The 20,278-nt window shown below is 52.8% G+C and overlaps 1 protein-coding gene across 2 annotated transcripts in view; it reads left to right on the top strand.

The window, feature by feature from the left end:
• Window positions 1-20,278, top strand: part of CACNA1C (calcium voltage-gated channel subunit alpha1 C) — a 477,743-nt gene that overhangs the window by 302,549 nt on the left and 154,916 nt on the right. For both annotated transcript variants that reach the window (XM_024128968.3, XM_028490773.2), the window contains exon 6: window positions 15,739-15,897. In XM_024128968.3, coding sequence (XP_023984736.2) covers window positions 15,739-15,897 — 159 coding nt within the window. The remainder of the gene's footprint in view (window positions 1-15,738; window positions 15,898-20,278) is intronic.

Here is a 20,278-nt window from a genome sequence, read left to right as displayed (position 1 = left end):
CTACCTACCAAGTGGGATGAATGACAGGTGTTCCATGGAAAGGGGGGAGAGTTTACCTGTAAAGCCCCGTGAGCTTCTAGCAGCAAAGAGTCTTGTAAACCCACCCCTTGACCAGAGGCTTTCTGGATGGTGAGGAGCCACAGTGACCGGTCCTGAGAAAAGAAACACAGCAAAGCAAGTTCGTTTAAACAGGGAGCACGTTCCAGAAGCTCCAGTCCTGCAGCCGTGGAGTTGGATGGACAAGTTGTTGAGTGTCAGTGACAGCACGTGACTAAACCGGGAAACACCCCATTGTTTGTGCTCCGCCTGCAGCAGCTAAAAGATCATATACTGAGCAGGAAACTTCTCCTGTTTACTGAGGTGCACAGACTCCCCCAGGAGGAAAATGTCCCTTTTTGAGTTGAGAACAAAACGTAGGCGGTGATAAATGTCGGGGTTACCACCCGCTAAAGGCAATTTTGGACATCTGTGCCAGGCTCTCAGCTCCAAGAGCTTTACCGGCGGGTTAAACGGCCCAGTGGTCCAGGAAAGCGGGGACAGGAGCCCTAATTTACAGACAGGCGGGTATGGCCCCGAGTGCTTCTCCCAGAGCCGTGAAGGGAGATGGGCTCAGGCTGTTTTCCAGGGCAGGGACACCCCCTGTAGGACACAGGCCTCTGTCACTGGAGGAGACACAGCTTGACAGCAGGTGCCCGCCTGGCTCTCGAGACCAGAGACAGGCGGTACTTCCGGTGTTGGTTTATTTGTGTTTCAGTGGTCCCTGGACCCTGGCCAAAGGGGCTGATGAGGAATGGTCCTCTTGCCCCTGCGGGCCTCGTGGTGAAGTGGGAGGCTTTCTGGGCCTGCAGCGGGGACACCAGGGATCTGAGTCTGGCCAGACGTGTGACCTACCTTTTAACCTCCAGCCCTCCGTTTTCCCATCTGGGAAAGGAGAGGGTTAAACTCTCTCAGCCCTGAAGTTCTTCTGAGCAGAGTATCATTCTGTGCTTCAGTGACAGAGGACAGCAGGAAGCTGAGAATTCCTTTGGAATCACTAATTCTAGCCCGAGCCCCGGGCAGGGTGCCACCCGCGGCAGCTCCCAGCAATCAGTCCAGAGGGGGCTCTTTCCCAAAAAGCACTGACCCTGCGTCCGGGACTGTGGCCAGTGATGTAGGTCCCACAGGAGACAGAGCTTCTCAAACTCAGGAAGCCCCATTGTTGGTTCCCCTTAGTGGCTGGCCCTTCCCTGGAAATCCCAAACCTGAAGTTACAACCAACAGCACGGTGACTGTCACCTAATTTAAAATAGTGGTCACGATAAAGGCCACTTAGGCTTTCACGTGACCCATGCTTTATAAACACTGGAAAGAAAAATGAGGGGAGAGGAAGTGAAGACACAGCGAGGTGAGTGTCCCGTGAAGTGATTGATACGCAGGACACGAGCCCCAGCCGCCTGTGACGCTTGGTCCGTCCCCTCCCGCTGGCTTGTGACAGAGAGTGGCTGAGGACGCCAACAGTGAGGTCCCACTCCTTAGGTTCAAATCCCCGGAGCCACCGCCTGTTAGCTCTGTGTGCCTCAGCGTCCTGATCTATAATGGGGGTTAAAATTGCACTCACCTTGTGGTGGTTTGTCAGGATTAAATACGTAAGTGCTTGCAGAGCATTTAGAACTATGGTCAGCGTGTAAGATGCATTCAGCAAATTTTAGCTGCTGACATGTCTGGGTCAGCTCCCTGTCTGCCGACCTCAGGCTCCAAGTTGGGCTGATTGGAGGAAGGGGAACTTCCACACTTGATTTTTTAAAATCCACTTTATTAAAGCATAATTTATATTCACTAAAACTCACACATTTTAAGTGTACCGTCACAAAAGTAAGAGCCTTACGCTAGTGTAATTTAACTTAACCCTCTACCCTATGTGAGCCTTACACATCTTCTACTTACACAACTCTTACAAACCCCTCTCTGTTCACATTTCTTGCTTTAAACAGTCAGTTGTCTTGTAAGTAAATGATGAGAAAAAGTAAAACATAGCCTTTTATGCTTGCCTACGTATTTACCATTTCTGGGACTGTCTAATCCTTTCTGTAGATCCGAGTTTCCTTCTGATGTCATTTCCCGTCACCCTGAAGGACATCCCCTGGCATTTCTGTAGCACAGGTCTGCTGCTGAATTATCTCAGCTTTTCATTATCTGAAAATATCTTTATCCTCTTCTTGAAGAATACTTTTGCTGCATATAGAATTCTTGGCTGAGATTTTTTTTCAGAATATTAGAGAGGTTTTCTTCACTTTCTCTTGGCCTCCATTGTCTCCGATGAGAAGTCACCAGTATTCTCATCATGGTTCCCTGTATATATGCTGCTTTTTTCTTGACTGTTTCTAGATTTTCTATCTTTGGTCTTCAGCACTTGACTGTTATGTGCCTTGTTGTATATCTGTCCTGCTTAGAGTTTTCTGAGTTGCTCAGATTCATCCATAAATTGGAGATCGTCATCAAGTTTGGGAAGTTTTGGGCCATTATTTCTTAAAATATATTCTTCCAACTCCAGTCTCACGCTTCTCTGTCTGGGACCCCAATTACACTTATGTTTGGCCATTTTCTATTATCTCATCGGTCCCCAAGGCTTTGTTCAGTTTTCTTCAGTCTTTTTCCCTCTGTGTCCACAGATTAATTTCTATCAGTTATTCTAACAGTTCATTACTTTTTCCTCTGCCACCTCCGTCTTCATCAAACCTATTCAATGACTTTCATTTCAGTTACTTTTCAGTCATAGAATCTCCATTTGGCTCCTTTTTATAGTTTCCATCTATCTGTGGAATTCCCTATCTGTTCTCTCTTTAAGACCATATACTCCTTTCATTCTTTTAATATATTTTCCTTTAACTCTTTACACATTCTTTAAGCTGTTTTAAAATCCTTTTCTGCTAAGTCCAACATCCGAGCAATCTCATTTTCAGTCCCTTTTGACTGTTTATTCTTGGTGATGTGTCACATTTTCCTGTTTCTTTATGTATCTGGTGGTTTGTTCTGAATACTGGGGTCATGACATATGTTGTAGAGACCTGGATTCATACACCTTCCTCGACTGAAGGGTTGACCCTTCAGCAGGCAGTTCAGTTACCTGCTGCCCCGCCATGAACTTGTGGTTCTACACTTGCTGGTGAAGATTGATCAAAAGCCCAGGCCCCTCACCTCCCAGCTCGTTTCCCTTTCAGATCTTGTCAAAGCTCAGTGTCATCTTGTCAGGATAGGTCTAGAAGGCATCTTACTCCAGGGTAAGGTCCTGGCTCCTAAGATGTACCCTTTCTGGCATATCGGTTGTCTAGGGTCTTAGTGAGATGTTAACTCGATCCCTCCACTCTGGCAGGGCCATGGACACACAGGGGACCCCTACACAAACTTCTGGGGCCCCGTATACCTAGCCATGCCAGATGCCCAGATTCTCAGACCAGTGGGGCTGGAGTGGTCTGTCTGCTCTTTGCGCTGCAGTCAGGAAACCGTTTGCAGAGAACCAGGGTGATTATTGTGTTCACCTCTGAGGTTCAATTCTCTCAGGGATTACAGGCCTGAGCTACTTTATGTTCAGTTTTGGAAGACAGCTGCAGCTAATATTTTTGTCCAGTTTTTTTTTTTTTTTTTTTTTTTTTTCAGTACGCGGGCCCCTCACTGTTGTGGCCTCTCCCGTGGCGGAGCACAGGCTCCGGACGCGCAGGCCCAGCGGCCATGGCTCACGGGCCCAGCATCTCCACGGCATGTGGGATCTTCCCGGACCGGGGCACGAACCCGCATCCCCTGCATTGGCAGGCGGACTCTCAACCACTGCGCCACAGCATCTCCGCGGCATGTGGGATCTTCCCGGACCGGGGCACGAACCCGCATCCCCTGCATTGGCAGGCGGACTCTCAACCACTGCGCCACCAGGGAAGCCCTGTCCAGTTTTTTAATGTTTATGGTGAAAGGGCTCATCTGATACCAGTTCCTCCTTTTGGAAATGGAAGTGTACTTGACTTCTAAATCACAAAATGAATGACTAGTATGTTAGCAGGTGTAAGTTACATATGTTACATAAGTTATACGTGATATTATTTCTGAAGTAATATAATGCTACATTATATTCTACAAGTTATGTATTAATTCGTTTGTCACACATTTATTGAGGACTTATTGTGGATAAGGGACAGTAGTAGTTGGAGGAAGGAAAGGTACTAGAATCTTACTTAAGATATTTAGAAAATAACAACCCAGCAAATTTTAGAGCCAGAGTGGGCTTTCTCATCCAATGTCCTCATTTTCAAGATGTTGAAACCTAGACCCAAGAAGGTGACATGACTCCCAAGGTCCCACAGCTATTAGTGGAGGAGAGGAAATAGCCTGGCATTTTTTTCCAGTAAATCTGAAATCTCTTTAAAACACTAAGCGTATGTTTGGAGATTTTCCCTAATAGAAAATTTGATCGGTGCCAAGGTCCCTATTGATCCCTTAGTGATTTGAGCCAAATTGGAAATAAGTCAGTCTGGAATCCTAAAAACACGCATAGAAAGGTTAATCCATGCTGTAGCGTCACCATAAGTTGTCAGCAATAAACAAGCTTGGTTCTTTGTTAAACTCCATCTCAAGGACAGCCAGGAAGAGGAAGCTGTGAGTTGCCTGGTATAATGGTATTTGTCTGGAAAAGAGTTAAAGAGCTATCATCAGGGCTGTCTTAGGGACTCATCCAACCTGATAACTCGTAGCGAGTATATCTCATTTGCCACCAAAATCTCGGAGACACTTTCCAATTTTCCTAAAAGCCGCACCTTCTACACCTTTCTGAGAGGTGTGAGACCCGGCAGCAGCCATAACCAAACCATGACTCCGTCCTGTTTAATCCTATTACCAGGCACATCACTGCACACAGTGAGTCCACAGGAACTTCACTCCAAGAAGTCCCGTCCAGGGTCTGACACTAAGAGAATTTGACTGGCAGAGATTTCCCAACCCTTTGAAAGATGTCCATATATTCAAAGACCCAGTGACCTCGTTCTGGGCTGGGACAGGAGGAACACATGTAATGAGGGGACTTCCCTAGGGAGTTTCTTCCTTAGGAAGCACAGGTCCCTTTTGCTTTCTGAAAATGGCAGGTGAGGTAATTTGGATTAACTGTCCTGCTGAGGACGATTAGAAATCGCTGGGCAAAATATTCTAAATCTTCTCTTTTCTAAAACTTAGAAAAGATGCCTAACAAAAACAAATACGAATCCTCTCTGGAGAAAGGTAACATCATCAAGTTCTCCAATTATTTTGAAAGACAATTTTGCAAAAATAGGGCCTAACCCAGAATACAAAATAACTAGGTACACAAAGAGACAAGATACCATGAATGAAAAGGAGCAGAAACTATAGACAATAGAAATAGACCCACAGGGAATCTAGATATTGGAATTATCAGACATAGACTTGAAAATAACCGTATTTACTATATTCAAAGAGATCAAAGACAAGGTCGATAATTTCCCAGAGAACCAGAAGATGTGGAAAAGAACCAAATGTAAATTTTAGAAATGAAGAATACAATATCAAATATGAAAATGCAGTGTGAATTGGGAATTCCCTGGCAGCCCGGTGGATAGGAGTGCAGGCTCTCATTTCCATGGCCTGGGTTCAGTCCCTGGCTGGGAACTGAGATTCCACAAGTTGCATGGCTGAAAAGAAAAAAAATGCAGTGAATTGATTGAAAGATTTTGCACGGCTGAAAACCGAATTATTGAGCTGTGGCAAGGTCAGGGTGAATATTGAGAATAAAGTACAGGGAATCAAAAGAATGGAAAATACAGAGAAGAATGTAAAAGATTGGGGAATAAAGGATGAATTTATGAAATGGGTTTTTTCTACATCTATTGATAGACTCGGGATTTTGATTACTGATGTGGTGAATTACATTTTAACTTTTATTGAAGTATAATACAGGGGTTCACTTGCTGTAGGAGGGGGTAGTACCTGGAGGGGCATGAGTGGGGCTTCATAGAGCGGGTGATGTTCTATTTCTTGATCTGAGTGATGGATACATGGCTTTGTTTTGTGATAAATCATACACTGTAACATCTTTATTTTTTTACACTCTTCTGGATGTATATTTCACAATTGTTTTCCCCAGAATGTCTAAGACAGAAGAAAAAGTGCAGACCCAGGCATCTACGTCATTGGCAGGTGCCAAAAGAAGCCTGCATCCTAGTTTTCCTGCAGCAGAAAGAGATAGTTTGTCACCAGCGGGGAGGCAGCATATACAGGATGGCAGATCATGATCCAGTCACTTCCCATGGATCAGAGTTGCTGTGAGAGACTTACTTTTGAGAAGGACTCGGAGGCCCCATCCGGGGCCGGAGGGAAGAGGCCGTGATCAGTACCGGCATCTGCCTGGTGAAGGGTCAGAGAGACTGTGGCGCATTTGCCGTTTCTGCTGGGACGGTGGCTGAGGGTGGAGGGCTTAGGGGTCAGTTGGCTTGGTTTCTGGCTCCAGCTCCTGGACAAGTCATCGGTCTTACCCAAGCCTCGGCCTGTTTATCTTTATCAAGATAGCTGGCGAATTCAATGACATGATGTGTAGAGCCCTTCGCCCGGTGCCCAGCTTATGCCGGGTCCTCAGGAAGTGGGAGCTGGTGTTCCCATCACTCTTGTTCACTTTGGATCCGAATTTTTAAACATTTTTCCTTTGAGTTCTTTCCAACTCGTATTGCTAATATAAACAATTCATTCAACATGAAGGTTGGTATTTTAATTACTCTTATAGTTGGTAATTTATTAGGCAGCAGAGTATCCACCATCCCCCTCCCAGGCCAAAACCCTCCTTTAGTGCTCACCAAAGCACTTGTGGGGTGCAGAAATTTATTAAGATGGAAAGGTTAAATTAAAAATAAATGAAAAGTTCTAATGAATAAAGACATCTTAATAAGAACAGGCAAAAAAATAATGAAGCTTGAGACTGTAGGAGCCGTCCAGGCCAGAGCTCTTCTCCCTACATCAGGCACCCTGGAACCTCCATGTGATGAGCTTACTCCTTCACCCAAGAGAAAACTCCTGCCTTCCTAGTTCTAAACCTATTTTCTCTTGAACGCCATTCATACTGTGAGGCCATTAAAAGTGTCCATTGCTTCATTAGCCAAATGAAGCTACAAAACGTGATCTGTGAGATTCATCATGCCTCCAATATCTAGCCAGTACGAACTGGTCATCTCAGCCTGATGTCGATGGTGATGATGAGGATGTTGATGACGGTGATGGTCATGATGCTGGTGATGATGGTGGTGATGATGTTAGTGATGCTGGTGATGATGCTGGTGGTGATGATGATGATAGTGATGGCGGTGATGATATTAAAGACGCTGATGTTGGTGATGCTGGTGATGATGATGGTGGTGATGATGGTGGTGATGATGATGATGGTGGTGGTGATGGTGATGATGGTGATGATGATGATGGTGATGATGATGATGATGGTGATGGTGATGATGGTGATGATGATGATGATGGTGATGGTGGGTGATGATGGTGGTGATGATGATATTAAAGATGCTGATGTTGGTGATGCTGGTGATGATGGTGGTGATGATGATGATGGTGCTGGTGCTGGTGATGATGGTGGTGATGATGATATTAAAGATGCTGATGTTGGTGATGCTGGTGATGATGGTGGTGATGATGATGATGGTGCTGGTGCTGGTGATGATGGTGGTGATGATGATATTAAAGATGCTGATGTTGGTGATGCTGGTGATGATGGTGGTGATGATGATGATGGTGCTGGTGCTGGTGATGATGGTGGTGATGATGATATTAAAGATGCTGATGTTGGTGATGCTGGTGATGATGGTGGTGATGATGATGATGGTGCTGGTGCTGGTGATGATGGTGGTGATGATGATATTAAAGATGCTGATGTTGGTGATGCTGGTGATGATGGTGGTGATGATGATGATGGTGCTGGTGCTGGTGATGATGGTGGTGATGATGATATTAAAGATGCTGATGTTGGTGATGCTGGTGATGATGGTGGTGATGATGATGATGGTGCTGGTGCTGGTGATGATGGTGGTGATGATGATATTAAAGATGCTGATGTTGGTGATGCTGGTGATGATGGTGGTGATGATGATATTAAAGATGATGATGTTGGTGATGCTGGTGATGATGATGATGCTAATGGTGATGATGATGATGTTAATGAGGAGGAGGAGGAGGAGGAGGAGGATGGTGGTGGTAATGATGGTGGTGGTGGTGATGAAGATGATGCTGGTGGTGATGCTAATGGTGATGGTGTTGTCGTTTTTGACGGTGATGACTGTGATGATGATGAGAGTCACAACCACACATACTGATACAACATGCATTTCTTGACTCCAGTCGGGCATGACCGTGGAAGATGAGGTCCCAGAGGTGGCTAGTGAGTTAGAGTCAGAGGACGTTTATCTGATCGCCCTCCCTAAGACAGGACTTGGCTCACAGAACTCAGAAGCTCCTGGTTTTCTAGAGCGATGGTGGTGCACATAGAAAGCCGACCACTCTGTGCTCACCGTCCTGTCTGCCCCACCTTGTCCATTTGCTGTCATGGCCCCTCTCCACCTTCTCCACTCTGCTCTCTGGCCTGCGGGGCTGACCACTGGGCTACATCAGAGGCTGCCTCCCCTCTGCCTTCCAGTTGGGTTCAGTCAGTGACAGGGTGTTCACGTCCCCAGACCCTCCCTGCAGGCCATCCGGCTGCTCCCCTCAAGCCCCGCCCCCAGCAGACTCTGCTCTCCTTCCCGCTCCTGGGAACTGCCTGTTTCCTGCTGGAACCCACTGTCCTGCTGCTTGTAACCTGTTTTCATTCTTTCTGCAAACAAGTTTTGAGCACCTACTGTGTTCAGCTCGAGCAGGAGGGGGTTTGAAGTCTGCCTTTTATGATGGAACCACTGCAGGCTTCCGAGCAGGGCCATCTTAGGGTGAGCAATGGGCCAGGGCTGCAGAATGCGTTGGGGTGGGTAGGAACTGGAACCAGGAAGCCCGGTCACCAGTCCAGGCGGGAGACAGTGAGGACGGCAGTGGCTGCGCCGGGAGGGCAGCTAGGACGGGCGCCGTGGATGAAGCACTGTCTGCGTTTGCTGAGGAAGTAAGCCAGGCGACTGCCAAGTGTGGGGCCTTGTGGGGAGCGGTTTTAGGGGGAGGCTGCGAGTTCAGGGTTGTGTTTCTGGAGTGTGAGGAGGTGGTAGGACAAGCCGGTGGAAGACCCAGTAAGCTTGTGGAGTGACGAGGCTTGAATTCAAAAGAGAGAGCAAAAGGGTGTGGAATTGCAAATTCAGACTCACCTAATGGTGGTGACTTGAGTCTTTAGGAGAGAGTGAAGTGAATGGATTTCCTGAGAGAGAGAATTTAGAGAGAAAGAGTTTAGAGAGAGAGACACAGAGGATAGAAGACAAACTGGAAAGGGGCAGAGAGAAGCTTCACGCCTGATGGCTCACACGCCCCCTCCTCGGGGAACCGTCTGCTCTTCTCCCAGGTCAAGGCCGCCTCTCCCTCCTCTGTGCACCCACGGCTCTTTGGGCTTCATTCTTAGGCCCGCAGTCACCCGCTTCTGCGATTAGCTGTCTCCACGTTTGCCTCCCCTCTAGCTGATGCCCCTCCTGGGCAGGGACCGCATCCTTTTCGTCTTTGTAATATTCCCCAGAGTAAAAGAGGTCCAGAGGGAGGGGGGGAAGACAGGAGACAGAAAAGCAGCTGTGCAGTGGGGAGAGCTGACATTGTACAGCATCACAGAGACAAGGAGGAGAGAGTTTTGGAAAGAAGGGAGAAATCGGCGGCGTTGAGCCTGTCGAGGACAGTGACGTCAGCGGCAAAGGCGTGGGCCGGCCAGCGGGTGACCGTGGGCACCTCCGAGGCTGCAAGCTCGGTCCGTCCGCGTGGTGACGGCGGCCCGCCGTCAAGGGGGAAGGTTGCCGTCGAGCCGCCCCACCGGGCACGTGGAGGCCGGACTCCGCGGGGGGCGTCTCCTGCCGCTGGAAGGAGAGCCGAGGGCTCCCCTTGGGGGCAGGCGCGGCCCTGCCTCGCTCTCTGCAGCGATGCCGTGTCCGGGGAAAAGCAGAGTCAGACCTTGGTAAGGAGAGCTGTAGTGCATGTCCCCACGAGCGGGAGTGCTTTCTGTATCCGGGGCTTTACCGACTGCACCTGACAGAGGGGGATGGGACCCGGCTCCGGCGACAGCCCCATGACTGTCTAGGAGTGGCTGAGGCCTCCCAGGGCAGCAGGGGCGCTGGGCCCCCCGCGAGCAGAGGGGCCGGTGGGGCTGCAGCCCCGTGGGAAAGCGCTGCTGCGTCTGGCCCGGGGTCATCCCGTCTTTCCGGGTGTGAGGTTGCAGGGACTTCCCGTCCATCCGGGCTTCCTGGGTCCGCGGCACCCTCCTCGACGCCAGGACCCTCCTCGACGCCAGGACCCTCCTCGTTTGGGTCCCGCGGCTCCTCTCTCGACGGTGCAGGAGGGGCTCCACCTCCACCTTACGCTCGAGGACGGCCGTCTTCGGGAGCGCCTTCCTCTGTGCCGCCCGAGTCGTTTTCTCTGAAAGCGACGTCGGCTTCCTCACAATTCACACAGAAGCGGGCGACCTGGTTCCCAAATCTTCCAGGTGTTTCTTCTAAGAGGCAGAACAAAGCCCGGGGAAGCATGAGGCAGACAGACGGTGGGGGGCCAGGTGTGCCTGCTCAGCCGGGCGGACGGCCTCCTCCTTGGGGGGGCACAAGCCCCTCTGCCGGACCCACCGCTGCCCACCCGGCCAGGTCCTCGTCACCTCATACTCGGCCTCCGGCTCACGTGTCACTGCCCCGAGGACGCCTTGCTCCGCCCTCCGGCCGCAGGGGGGCCTTCGTGACACCCCGACCCTGCCTCGAAAGCACTCAAGTGGTTTGAGATTCTGTACCAATTGTGACGTTCTTTGATTCACGTTTGGCCTCCTTTACGAGAAGGAGCACGTGACCCCGGGGAGCAGGTGGCCCGTGGAACACAGCTCAACAAATGACCGTGTGTAAGTGGAAATGCACGCATCGAGGCCGGTGGCCCCAGCGTCCTCCTCCTGTTCTGGCCAGCTCAGCCGCCATCGGTGAGAAGCTTGTACCCGCCACCATCCTGCGAGCCCAGACTCACCCCCTCCAGTGATTCTCGGTATCACTCCCTTGTGGCTGTGGTCAGGACTCCTCGGTCATTTCTCAGTGCCTTCCTTCCACTTGGCTGGAACCGTGGAGTCCAAATAATTGGGGCGTGAGATGTGCCCTCGTGGCCGCCAGCTGAGAAGCTCTAAGTCCACGCGGAATCTGAACAACGAGATCAAACAGCGTCTGCAGAGACCTCTGATTTGGGGCCACCCTCCCCCTTTACACCAGGGGACTTGGAAGTTGAATGCAAGCCCGGCTCTGCCTCAGACACACCTGCACGCGCCCTTCAGCCCCACGAGTCTCACTGTCCTCTTTTCTCGGGGTCCTGCTCATCGAGTCATTGCCACCCTCCTTCTTGGTTCTACCCCTGGGGCCCCAGCGGAGCAACCCATCACCAGGGCAGGGCCGGGCGAGAGGCTCCTTGACGAAAGAGAAGAGCCTGCTCTGCCCTCAGCCATGCATCCAGCATGGGCCAGCACCACCTGTAGCCAACGTTTCCAGGCCAATCTCAGCACTGTTGAAGGAAGATGCCGGGCCTGCTCTCCATAATTGATGGTTCCTCTTGATCTTCTAAGGGAAAACACCGTGATTTACGTACACAGACCCTCTAAGTCTTTCCTAACTTGGAATTCTCAAGTTGAGCACAGCAGGAATGCAGACAGTGGTCCAGGCCTTACAGCAACGTGGAGGGAGAAGAGGAAAGGCCGTGCGTGCCAGCTCAGCTTTTTCTCCGTCCTTCCCTAATCCCAGCATCTAGCGAAGCCGCTCCCCGGAGCCCCCTCTCCCTGGAAGACCTGGCAGCCGGGCTTCCCGGGCGCGAGGGTGTTTCATCCCCTAAGAGGAGGTCACCTGCACAAACTGCAAATGAGAGACCGGATTTCCAGAACGACATCTTCCAGTGTTGTTCTCGCACGAAATACCCGGTCCTGTTGTCCCCGTAAGTCCACGTGTGTTTGTCTGGTCTCACGTCCTGATGTAGGGCCCGGAACACAGACTCACCGTGGGTGTGGCCCTTAGTGACCTCGTGTCCACGGGACACCTTCCCGCAGCTGCTCTGCCAGGCTGGCCTGGACCCAGGGCTCCCACGGGGACCCCGTCACCGGCCCGTCCGAGGAGAGCGCTTGGGCGCAGAGAAGTCGCTGTGTTTTCTGAGTGGACGGAAGCAGAGGAGGGGGCTGTTTCGGGGACAGCTGGGAGCCCGCCAAGGAGAAGCTGTCGAGACGCAGCCTCGAGGGCCCGTTGCGTGCGGGGGGCTGGAGAGGGGGTTCGGGCAGCGCCCGCTCGCCCCAGCCTGGCCGCTGGGGCGCCGACCCGGGCCGGCGGTGAGGGTGGCGGGCAGGGCCTCGGAGGCCGCGGGGCGCCCCCGGCAGCAGGATGAGCCCCCCGCCTGCCCAGCAGATGTCGTGATCGTGTACCGCTGCTTCACAGACGCGGATCGTGGAGGCCGAGAGCCCCGGGCCAGGGCCCACGGGAGGCGTTTAGCCCAGTCGTGCAGCCCCGGGCCTGGAGTCAGGCCCCGTGGCACCAAGCCCCGTGACCACCCCTGCCGGCAGCTGTGACGCCATGGGCAGGCCACCTAACCTCTCTAGAACTCGCGCTTCTCCTCTGTAAATACGGTTATGGACACGGTACCTACTCCCCCAGCTCGTGCCGGCGGAATTGGGGTCATCCACCTGCCCCCAATAAGTCTCCATCGCACGTCGATGAGGGCTGGGGGCTTCGGTGCCCCGAGGCTATCCTTCACCCGCTGGCTGAATCCCCACCAAGGCTCCTCCTCCAAGAGCTTATCCAGTCTCTGCTCTGGATGGGGAGCGGAGGATGGGGAGCGCACTACCTCTTGGAGCACCCTGCTCCACCTTAGGCCTGTTGCTTGGACAGTCTTTGTGTTGAACCTAAATCTTCCTGCTTGGTCCTGGCTCCATCCCCGTCGTTCTGCGGCATTCTGCCAGCTCTTCTTCCCCAGAACAGCAGGTTAAGTCCTGAGAAGGTCGCTGACAGCCCCCTCCGTGCCTGTGCTCTTCCTCCTCCGCGAGTCTGTCTTTTCCCGACGACACGCCTCGGTGTCTCCTGAAGATCCTTGAATGGAGTGGTTTCCTGAAGGCAGCCTGCGCGCGGAGTCCCCGCCGTGTGCCGCGGAGCACAGACGAGAGGACGTGAGGCCGGGGCTGTGCGTCAGGCAGGGAACAGCGTCCGCTGGGGGAACGGCCTGTGCTGACGCGGGGAGGCCTGTGGCCAAGGAAGCTCGGGGCCCGGTGGTGGCTGGAGAGTGAGGTGTGAGCCAGAGTCAGGGGCCATCAGGCTGGATGAGGAGGCGGGTGACAGGGCATCGCAGGAGGACTTGCGTCAAGGACACGACCCTCTCAGCTGGAGCATATCCCCAGAGCAGCATGAACGCCAGACGGCAGGGAGACCAGCTAACCGAGGAGCCGACCCCAGGGGCCACAGTGTCCAAAACATACCCCGAGAGGCTAACAGCGGTCCCGTCTGGGCGGCGGGACGACGGAGGAGTTCTTTTTGTTCCTGCTTCCCTGTGTTTTCTAATTTCCCTATAAGAAGCATTTCTCCTGTGTAATGAGCGTGTATTATTTACATAGTAAACGGTACTTACACTTGTCTAAAACACTGCAAAAGCAAATTGGCAGGACTTGCTAACAGTGGGAGAGGGAGGAGCCTGGAGGCCCAGGTCTGGTCTCGGTGCTCAGCGGCGTGGGGAGGCCGCCAACCCCAGGGGCATGGAGGGAGCAGAGCGTCCGTCGGCAATTCTGACGGCCCCCAGCGGTGGACAGAAGCACGGGCTGCTTCGACCTCCTCTGGGCCTCTCCGCCGCCCGGCCCGCAGGCCCGGGAAACTCGCCTGTCTGTCTGCAGAGCTGCCTCAGCGATCAAACAGCCAGAAGCGCCCACGGTCCCCGCGTTCACAGAACTCAGCCCGACGTGGAAGACGGGTATAGGTGTTTGAAAGCCACTTAACGAACATGTAATTCCAAAGGGGGACTCACGCTCCAAAACAAAGGAACTGGTTCTAAGAAGACATGTGAGAAAGGCGGCGTCTCTGCTCTGGGAGCTTGGGGAAGGGTCCCCGGAGGAGGGATGCTTGGGCCGACAGCAGAAGGGAACGTTGGGGGGAATTACGGAAAAGCGTTCCAGGCCGAGGGAACAGCGCCGACGATGGCCCCGCGTCGAAGGGTGGCGTGTTTGAGTCTAAAAGAAACGCTGTTTGACCAGGAGTCCAGAGAGCGAGGGCCGGGGGGACGGGGCGGACCCACGCCCAGGGCCCTGTAGGGCGGGAGGAGGTCTCCCCAGCCCGTGCCCCCCCGTTCTCTGCCACGTGGCCCTGAAGGCCTGGTCGTGTTCCCCCCGTGGCCTGGGCAGCCGGATCCGGGGACCCCGTCTCCTCCCGTGAGCGGCGCGTGGGGCGCCCGCCCCAGCAGACACCCCAAAAGTCCCTGTGTGGCTCGGTTGTCAGCCTCCTCCGTGGCTCCACACCCTTCACCCAGTGTGTGTGCAACCTGCTAATTAACGGAGTCATTTGGATCTGAAAGCATCTTGTTCTGCTGGGAGGTGGCGCAGCCCTCGCATTAATTCACAGGTGAAATTATTCTAGCGTTTCTCTTGTTTGGATTCCTCTCCCCGGCTCAGCTTAATGGCTGGGGCGAGTTCTCCGCATTAGACTTGTGAACCCCACTCCTCCAGGTCACAAGGCCCGGGGACTGCCTCGGGGCCTGGGGACAGGGTGCCCAGCCTTCCCTCCCCAGCGCTGAGGGCGGTGGATGAGCAGGGGTGACGTCCCCAGTGCCGGAGAGGTGGAAGGGTGTCCGTGGCTGCGGGGTGAGTGAGAGACCCAAAAGGTGCCCCGCGGGGGGTGACTCAGAGGACGAGGTCCTGCTGTGCCGTGTCTAAGGCAGCCCCCTGCTGTGGGGAGGGGAGCCCGACCCTCCCCCACTTCCCTCCTGGGGCGTGGAGACAGCGCCCACGCGTTGACGGACGGCTTTCTGGGGCCTGGGGTAGAGCTGGGGGCTTGAGGGTAACCACCATTTACAATGACCGTGTGCGACATCTCGTTTAAACAGGGCACATTCTGGGCTGATATTTACGGTTCCGCTTATAACTGAGGGGTCCTTCTCCCCATAAGACAGTGGTGTAAGTCTGCAGACCCTTGGGGCGTGCAGACGAGACCCGCTGCGAAAGAATGTTTTTTGTTTACCCTTTTTTTTTCCCTGAAGGGATCTGGGTACTTGAAAAACAATTTATTGTGGTAATAGATGCAAACCAAAACGTCCCCTTTAACCAGTTTTAAGTGCACAGCTCAGCGGCACGAAGCTAACGTCACCGCCATCCGTGCCTGGGACTGTTTCCATCTTCCCCAACTGAAATGCCCTTAGAAGGACAGCATCCGCCTGTCCTTCCGTCTGGAGGTGGCTCCCAGGGAGGTCTGGGGTCAGGCGCCCCTGGATCCAGCGCCCCCGGGGTGTCACCCTGACCGCGTGACCTGGCGCCTCGGTTTCCTTACCTGAAGCTGGGGCGCGAGCGCCGTCGGCGGGGAGGGGCCGAGCAGGCGGCGTGAGCTCCAAGCGGCGGTGGGGGCACAGCCAGCTTTGCCGTTGCAGGTCTCCAGGTGGTCCTGAACTCCATCATCAAGGCCATGGTACCCCTGCTACACATCGCCCTGCTCGTGCTCTTCGTTATCATCATCTACGCCATCATCGGGCTGGAGCTCTTCATGGGGAAGATGCACAAGACCTGCTACAACCAGGAGGGCATCGCAGGTAAGGGGAGCGCCGTCCACCCACGGCCAGCTGGGGAGGCCCCGCCGTCCAGCGCCTGTGTTTCCACGGCCAGGAGAGGCAAAGATTGCGTTTTTTTCTCTCGGTGCTAATTTTTGTTTTTACTAAAACGAGTCTCTGTTAAAATAGCTAAACACGAGCTTCGTCCGGCACTGCTAAGCACTCTTTAAACGAGGCGCCTAGCCAACATTGAATGTTTTAAGAATCGGAGCTAACCTGGGGACTGTATGTCTCTGCCCCCTTGTCCCCCGCGTAGCTTGTCACCAGAGTGCCCTCGGGGGGAGGCCTCGGCCTCAGCTGGTGGCTCTCCCGTCACAGCCCTGGGTCCTCCGCCACGGTGTCTCCGCCTCCCGTCCGGGGCCCCCAGTCCAGGAGTGGAGGACGGCCAGCAGGAAAACTCCTTTTCCTCCAGGAGGTGTGTCTGTACCTCGGGCATCCGCCGGCCCGTCCTCTCTGAGACCCTCTCTCTGCGTCCCTTCCATAAATCAGCGCATTCAACGAGCCGTGCTGCTCGCTGAGCTCTCGCCGGTAGGACTGGACTCTGGGCTTGATGGACATGCGACAAACTGCTGTCTTCAGCTACTGAAGTCTCAACTGGACCTTTTTTTTTTTTTTTTTTTGCCGTACGCGGGCCTCTCACTGCTGTGGCCTCTCCCGTTGCGGAGCGCAGGCTCCGGACGCGCAGGCTCAGCGGCCACGGCTCACGGGCCCAGCCGCTCCGCGGCACGCGGGATCTTCCCGGACCGGGGCACGAACCCGCGTCCCCCGCATCGGCAGGCGGACTCTCAACCACTGCGCCACCAGGGAAGCCCCTCTCAGCTGGACCTTTAAGAAAACGTTTAAACAGAGATCGACATGGCTGTTAAACAAAGCAGTTGAACACAAAAACTTGTTTAAGAAAAAATACCCCCGAAAGGGGTTAGCCATGTTCGATTTATGTGAATTCTTTTCAAACAACAAGATCTTTCCTCTTCGTTTCTGGCACCTTAAGGCAGAAAGGGGAGCATCTGTCTGAAGCACCGAAAGACCTTCTTCCCCTTCGCGTCCACTGCTTCGCAACCCTGCTCAGCCCAGGCAGTCAGTCAGTTAAACTTGACCCCCCGCCCTGGGGGTCGGAGGAGCATCCATACAAGAGCGAGTGAAATGGATTAATCCTGTTCAGAAACCCAAGTGGATCTCCTGATCTGAGTGATCTGGACGAACTGGCTGGGTGTTTGCATGTGGCCACAGTCTAAACAAAAACCCAAGACTATAAACCTATAGTCACAGACTCACGCAATTGTTTTTACTTCTTTGATGGCAAGTCTAAGAGGAGACCATTTTTTCACTGTAGGGAGAATTTCTTGGGTCATATTACATACAATAAACTGTCACGTTAAAAAAAGAAACTGTTTTAAAATTGAAGGAATTAGATCTTGACTTTAGTTAAGATTCTGAGATTTCCAGCCTTGCTTAAAGAAATACCCGATAATGCAATGAATAATATTCTCCCCTTTAATTCAGATCCTTCCTTTCGTTGGGCTCAATCTGTAGCTGCCCTGAAACAATAAATTTATGTTAATTGTGTGGCTTCCTTAGAGCTCATTCTAAGACCTGCTTCAGAGCCACCACAGAACGTCTAAAATTTATGCCGTTGTATTGAAATGGCCAACGACCCGTTTGACCCAGACTCCTCAGGCCGGTGCGGGGATGCCGGGTCCGAGAGGCCCCATCAGCCGGCCGATGGGCGGCGCGGCGGCTCTCACCTGCGCACCAAGGTGTGGTGGGGAGATGCGGTGAGACTCTGAGCAGCCGCGCCGCCACGCGTCTGTCCTCGCTGAGCGGGAGAGCTGCTCCCACGCCGCCCCCGGTCTCCGCCGTCGAGGGGGAAGCAGTCAAAGTGGCTTTTCCGCGGTCGGGAGGCTCCTACGGGGGCTGTGCCCGCACCGCCTGGAAGTCTCTGACTTTGTGGTCCTGCCTTCAGTGGCCTCAAACAGCCAGAAAACGGTGGGCGTGATGGACAGGGTGATGGGCTCCTCTGTGCCGGACGGGGGTGGCAGGAGGAAAGGCTGCCGCAGGCCTGCCGAGACCTTCCGCGGCCTCCGTGCTCTCAAGAAACAGAGCAGAACTGGCCTGGCGGAGCGGATGGCCAATCTGGGAACACACTACTGTCCCTCCCTGAGGGTAAGCAGACCAGGAAATGCACCTGAGACACCTCCTGCTCCCTCCCAGAAAAAGCCCGGGTTATTTATGTGATGGGTTTACCTCCCCCCGACCCCCCCCCCGACCAGGTTTGGAAGAGAATCGGCCCCCATCGTGGAAACACCATCAGCCCGGGGAGCGAGGGTGCCCGAGGACAGACCCCGGGACGCGCTCCCGAGAGAGGAGCCCCGTCAGCCCCGCCAGGAAGGGACCTTTCTGTGCGTGGAGCCGGCCTCCCGCGGGAAGGACGCCCCGGACACGCTGCAGAGGCCATTCCGCCCAGCAGCCTGCACTCAGGCGCTCGCTCCCTGCCTGCACCTGAACCGCGTCTGATGGCCGTCCAGGGACCCTCTCGTGCCATGGGGGCCCCTTCCATCTACACACTGATCAACGCTGACAAAGAGGGATGTGTACGGGAATCCGGACGCATTCAGCACAGCCGGAGAGTAGAGGACCAGCAGCCTGCGATCTTTGAAACCACTCCCCATGCGTTTTGGAGACATTTGCATCACCTTTGGAATGGGTGTCTTTTTTAAAGTTTAGACTTTGGAGTGAATTCCTATATTTTTCTGCAAACTTAGATTATGCAAAAGCGCTTGTGGGTCCTCGTCTTGGTTTTTTTATGGAATTTACATCAGATTGTTTTTACACTTTGGGATTATTTTGTGAACTGGTGGATTTTAGGGTACCTTGGCTTTTGAGCCATGCTTCCTATCAGATCCATACCAGAAAGCACTGGAGCTGCCGGAGTACCATTGTTCTGCCTCCAGGCTGCCCCTTCCAGCCCCTGCAGATGTGGTCTCAGGAGAGGAGCTCTCCCCCGATCCCGGAGGCATCTGCAAGGCGCCTTCCTTGTTCCTCAACAGATACATCACCATATGTCCGTCCTTTTTGTTTCTGGTTGTCCCATCTGTTTGATTGCAGTCCGAGCCAGGTCACTCTGAATAGCTCTCCCAAGCACAATAATTACCCCTGAGACTGGCAGAGAATTGGTTGGCTGAGACCCAGAAATGAAATCACTTTCAGTCTATTCATTCCTTAAAGTTGGGGCCTAAAAGAGTAATTGGTTTTGTCTTTGGTGATTTCTTCTTGGAAGCCCTCGCTGGCGCTCTCCGAGATTTCGTGCTCTTGTTGGGTATTAACTGCACTTCCAAAATCTCTCCTCATCTGTGCCTCCATTCTTTTACCACAAACTTTCCAGAATGACCCCACCTCTCTTCATTTCTGTTTTAAAACGGGGAGCCCGTATAGCTTTGGCTCTTTCTCCAACTTCGTGTTCCCATTTTCCTCTCTGGGAATTCATGGCTCTGCTGAGAATCCAACACATCTTCACGTTCAAGCTAATTCCCCCTCACCCTCGAGTGCATGTGGCCGGGACCCACTGATCTGTGTGTGCTCACGTTTTTCAGGTGTTCCCTTTAGTGCTTTTTATAGATGCCTATTTTTACCAGATACTTATTGCTCCTTAATTGTTCTCAAATCTTTTTTTTATTGTTGTTCAAGACAGATTTAAAATAGCAGAGTGGCACTTGATCCTGTAGACCATCTTTCTGAATCTCATCCTCTCTCTTTTATTAATGAGATCACATCCCCTGGACGCTGTTTTCTTTTCAACATATGTTTGTAAAGCCCCCAAATATGTTTTCCTTCCTTGAGGACACTCAGAACTCCCTTTGGCAGCCTTCACCTTTTCCTCATTTCTGCCTCTTTTCGGGAATTGAGATGCAGGGAAAACTATCACATTAGCAGTCACGGTGCAAAGATTAGCAACACCTTTACTGCACTAGAAAGCAAGACCGGAGAAAAAGAAACACGAGTTTCCCTCTGTTTTGTTCACCTTCTCTTTTGTCTCATCTTTCATCATCCCACAGCACTTTTGTCACAGTGACTGAACACATCATTCTAGAAAGCGGGTCACTAGGCAAGTGAGACCCAACAGAATTTATGATCTGTTTGGTTCCTGGCTTTCCAGTCCACCTACTCTCAATGTTGAGGTCCTTGTTATCCACTTTCTTATGTATTCCTTAGGTCTGAGATTCACTTTTCAGGTTCCATCCTTTTATAGCCTCCCATTACTTAATCTCACATCCAAATCTCCAAAGATTTCAAAATGTCAAAAGTCACAGAAAACCATGACTGGAGTTCCATTACGTGAATGGAGGCCTCCTGGGGCTTAGACCCC

This window comes from Physeter macrocephalus, chromosome 6 (assembly GCF_002837175.3).
Source record: "Physeter macrocephalus isolate SW-GA chromosome 6, ASM283717v5, whole genome shotgun sequence".
NCBI lineage: Eukaryota > Metazoa > Chordata > Mammalia > Artiodactyla > Physeteridae > Physeter > Physeter macrocephalus.
Note: the sequence above shows the minus strand (reverse complement) of the source record. Positions and strands in the feature narration are given on the sequence as shown.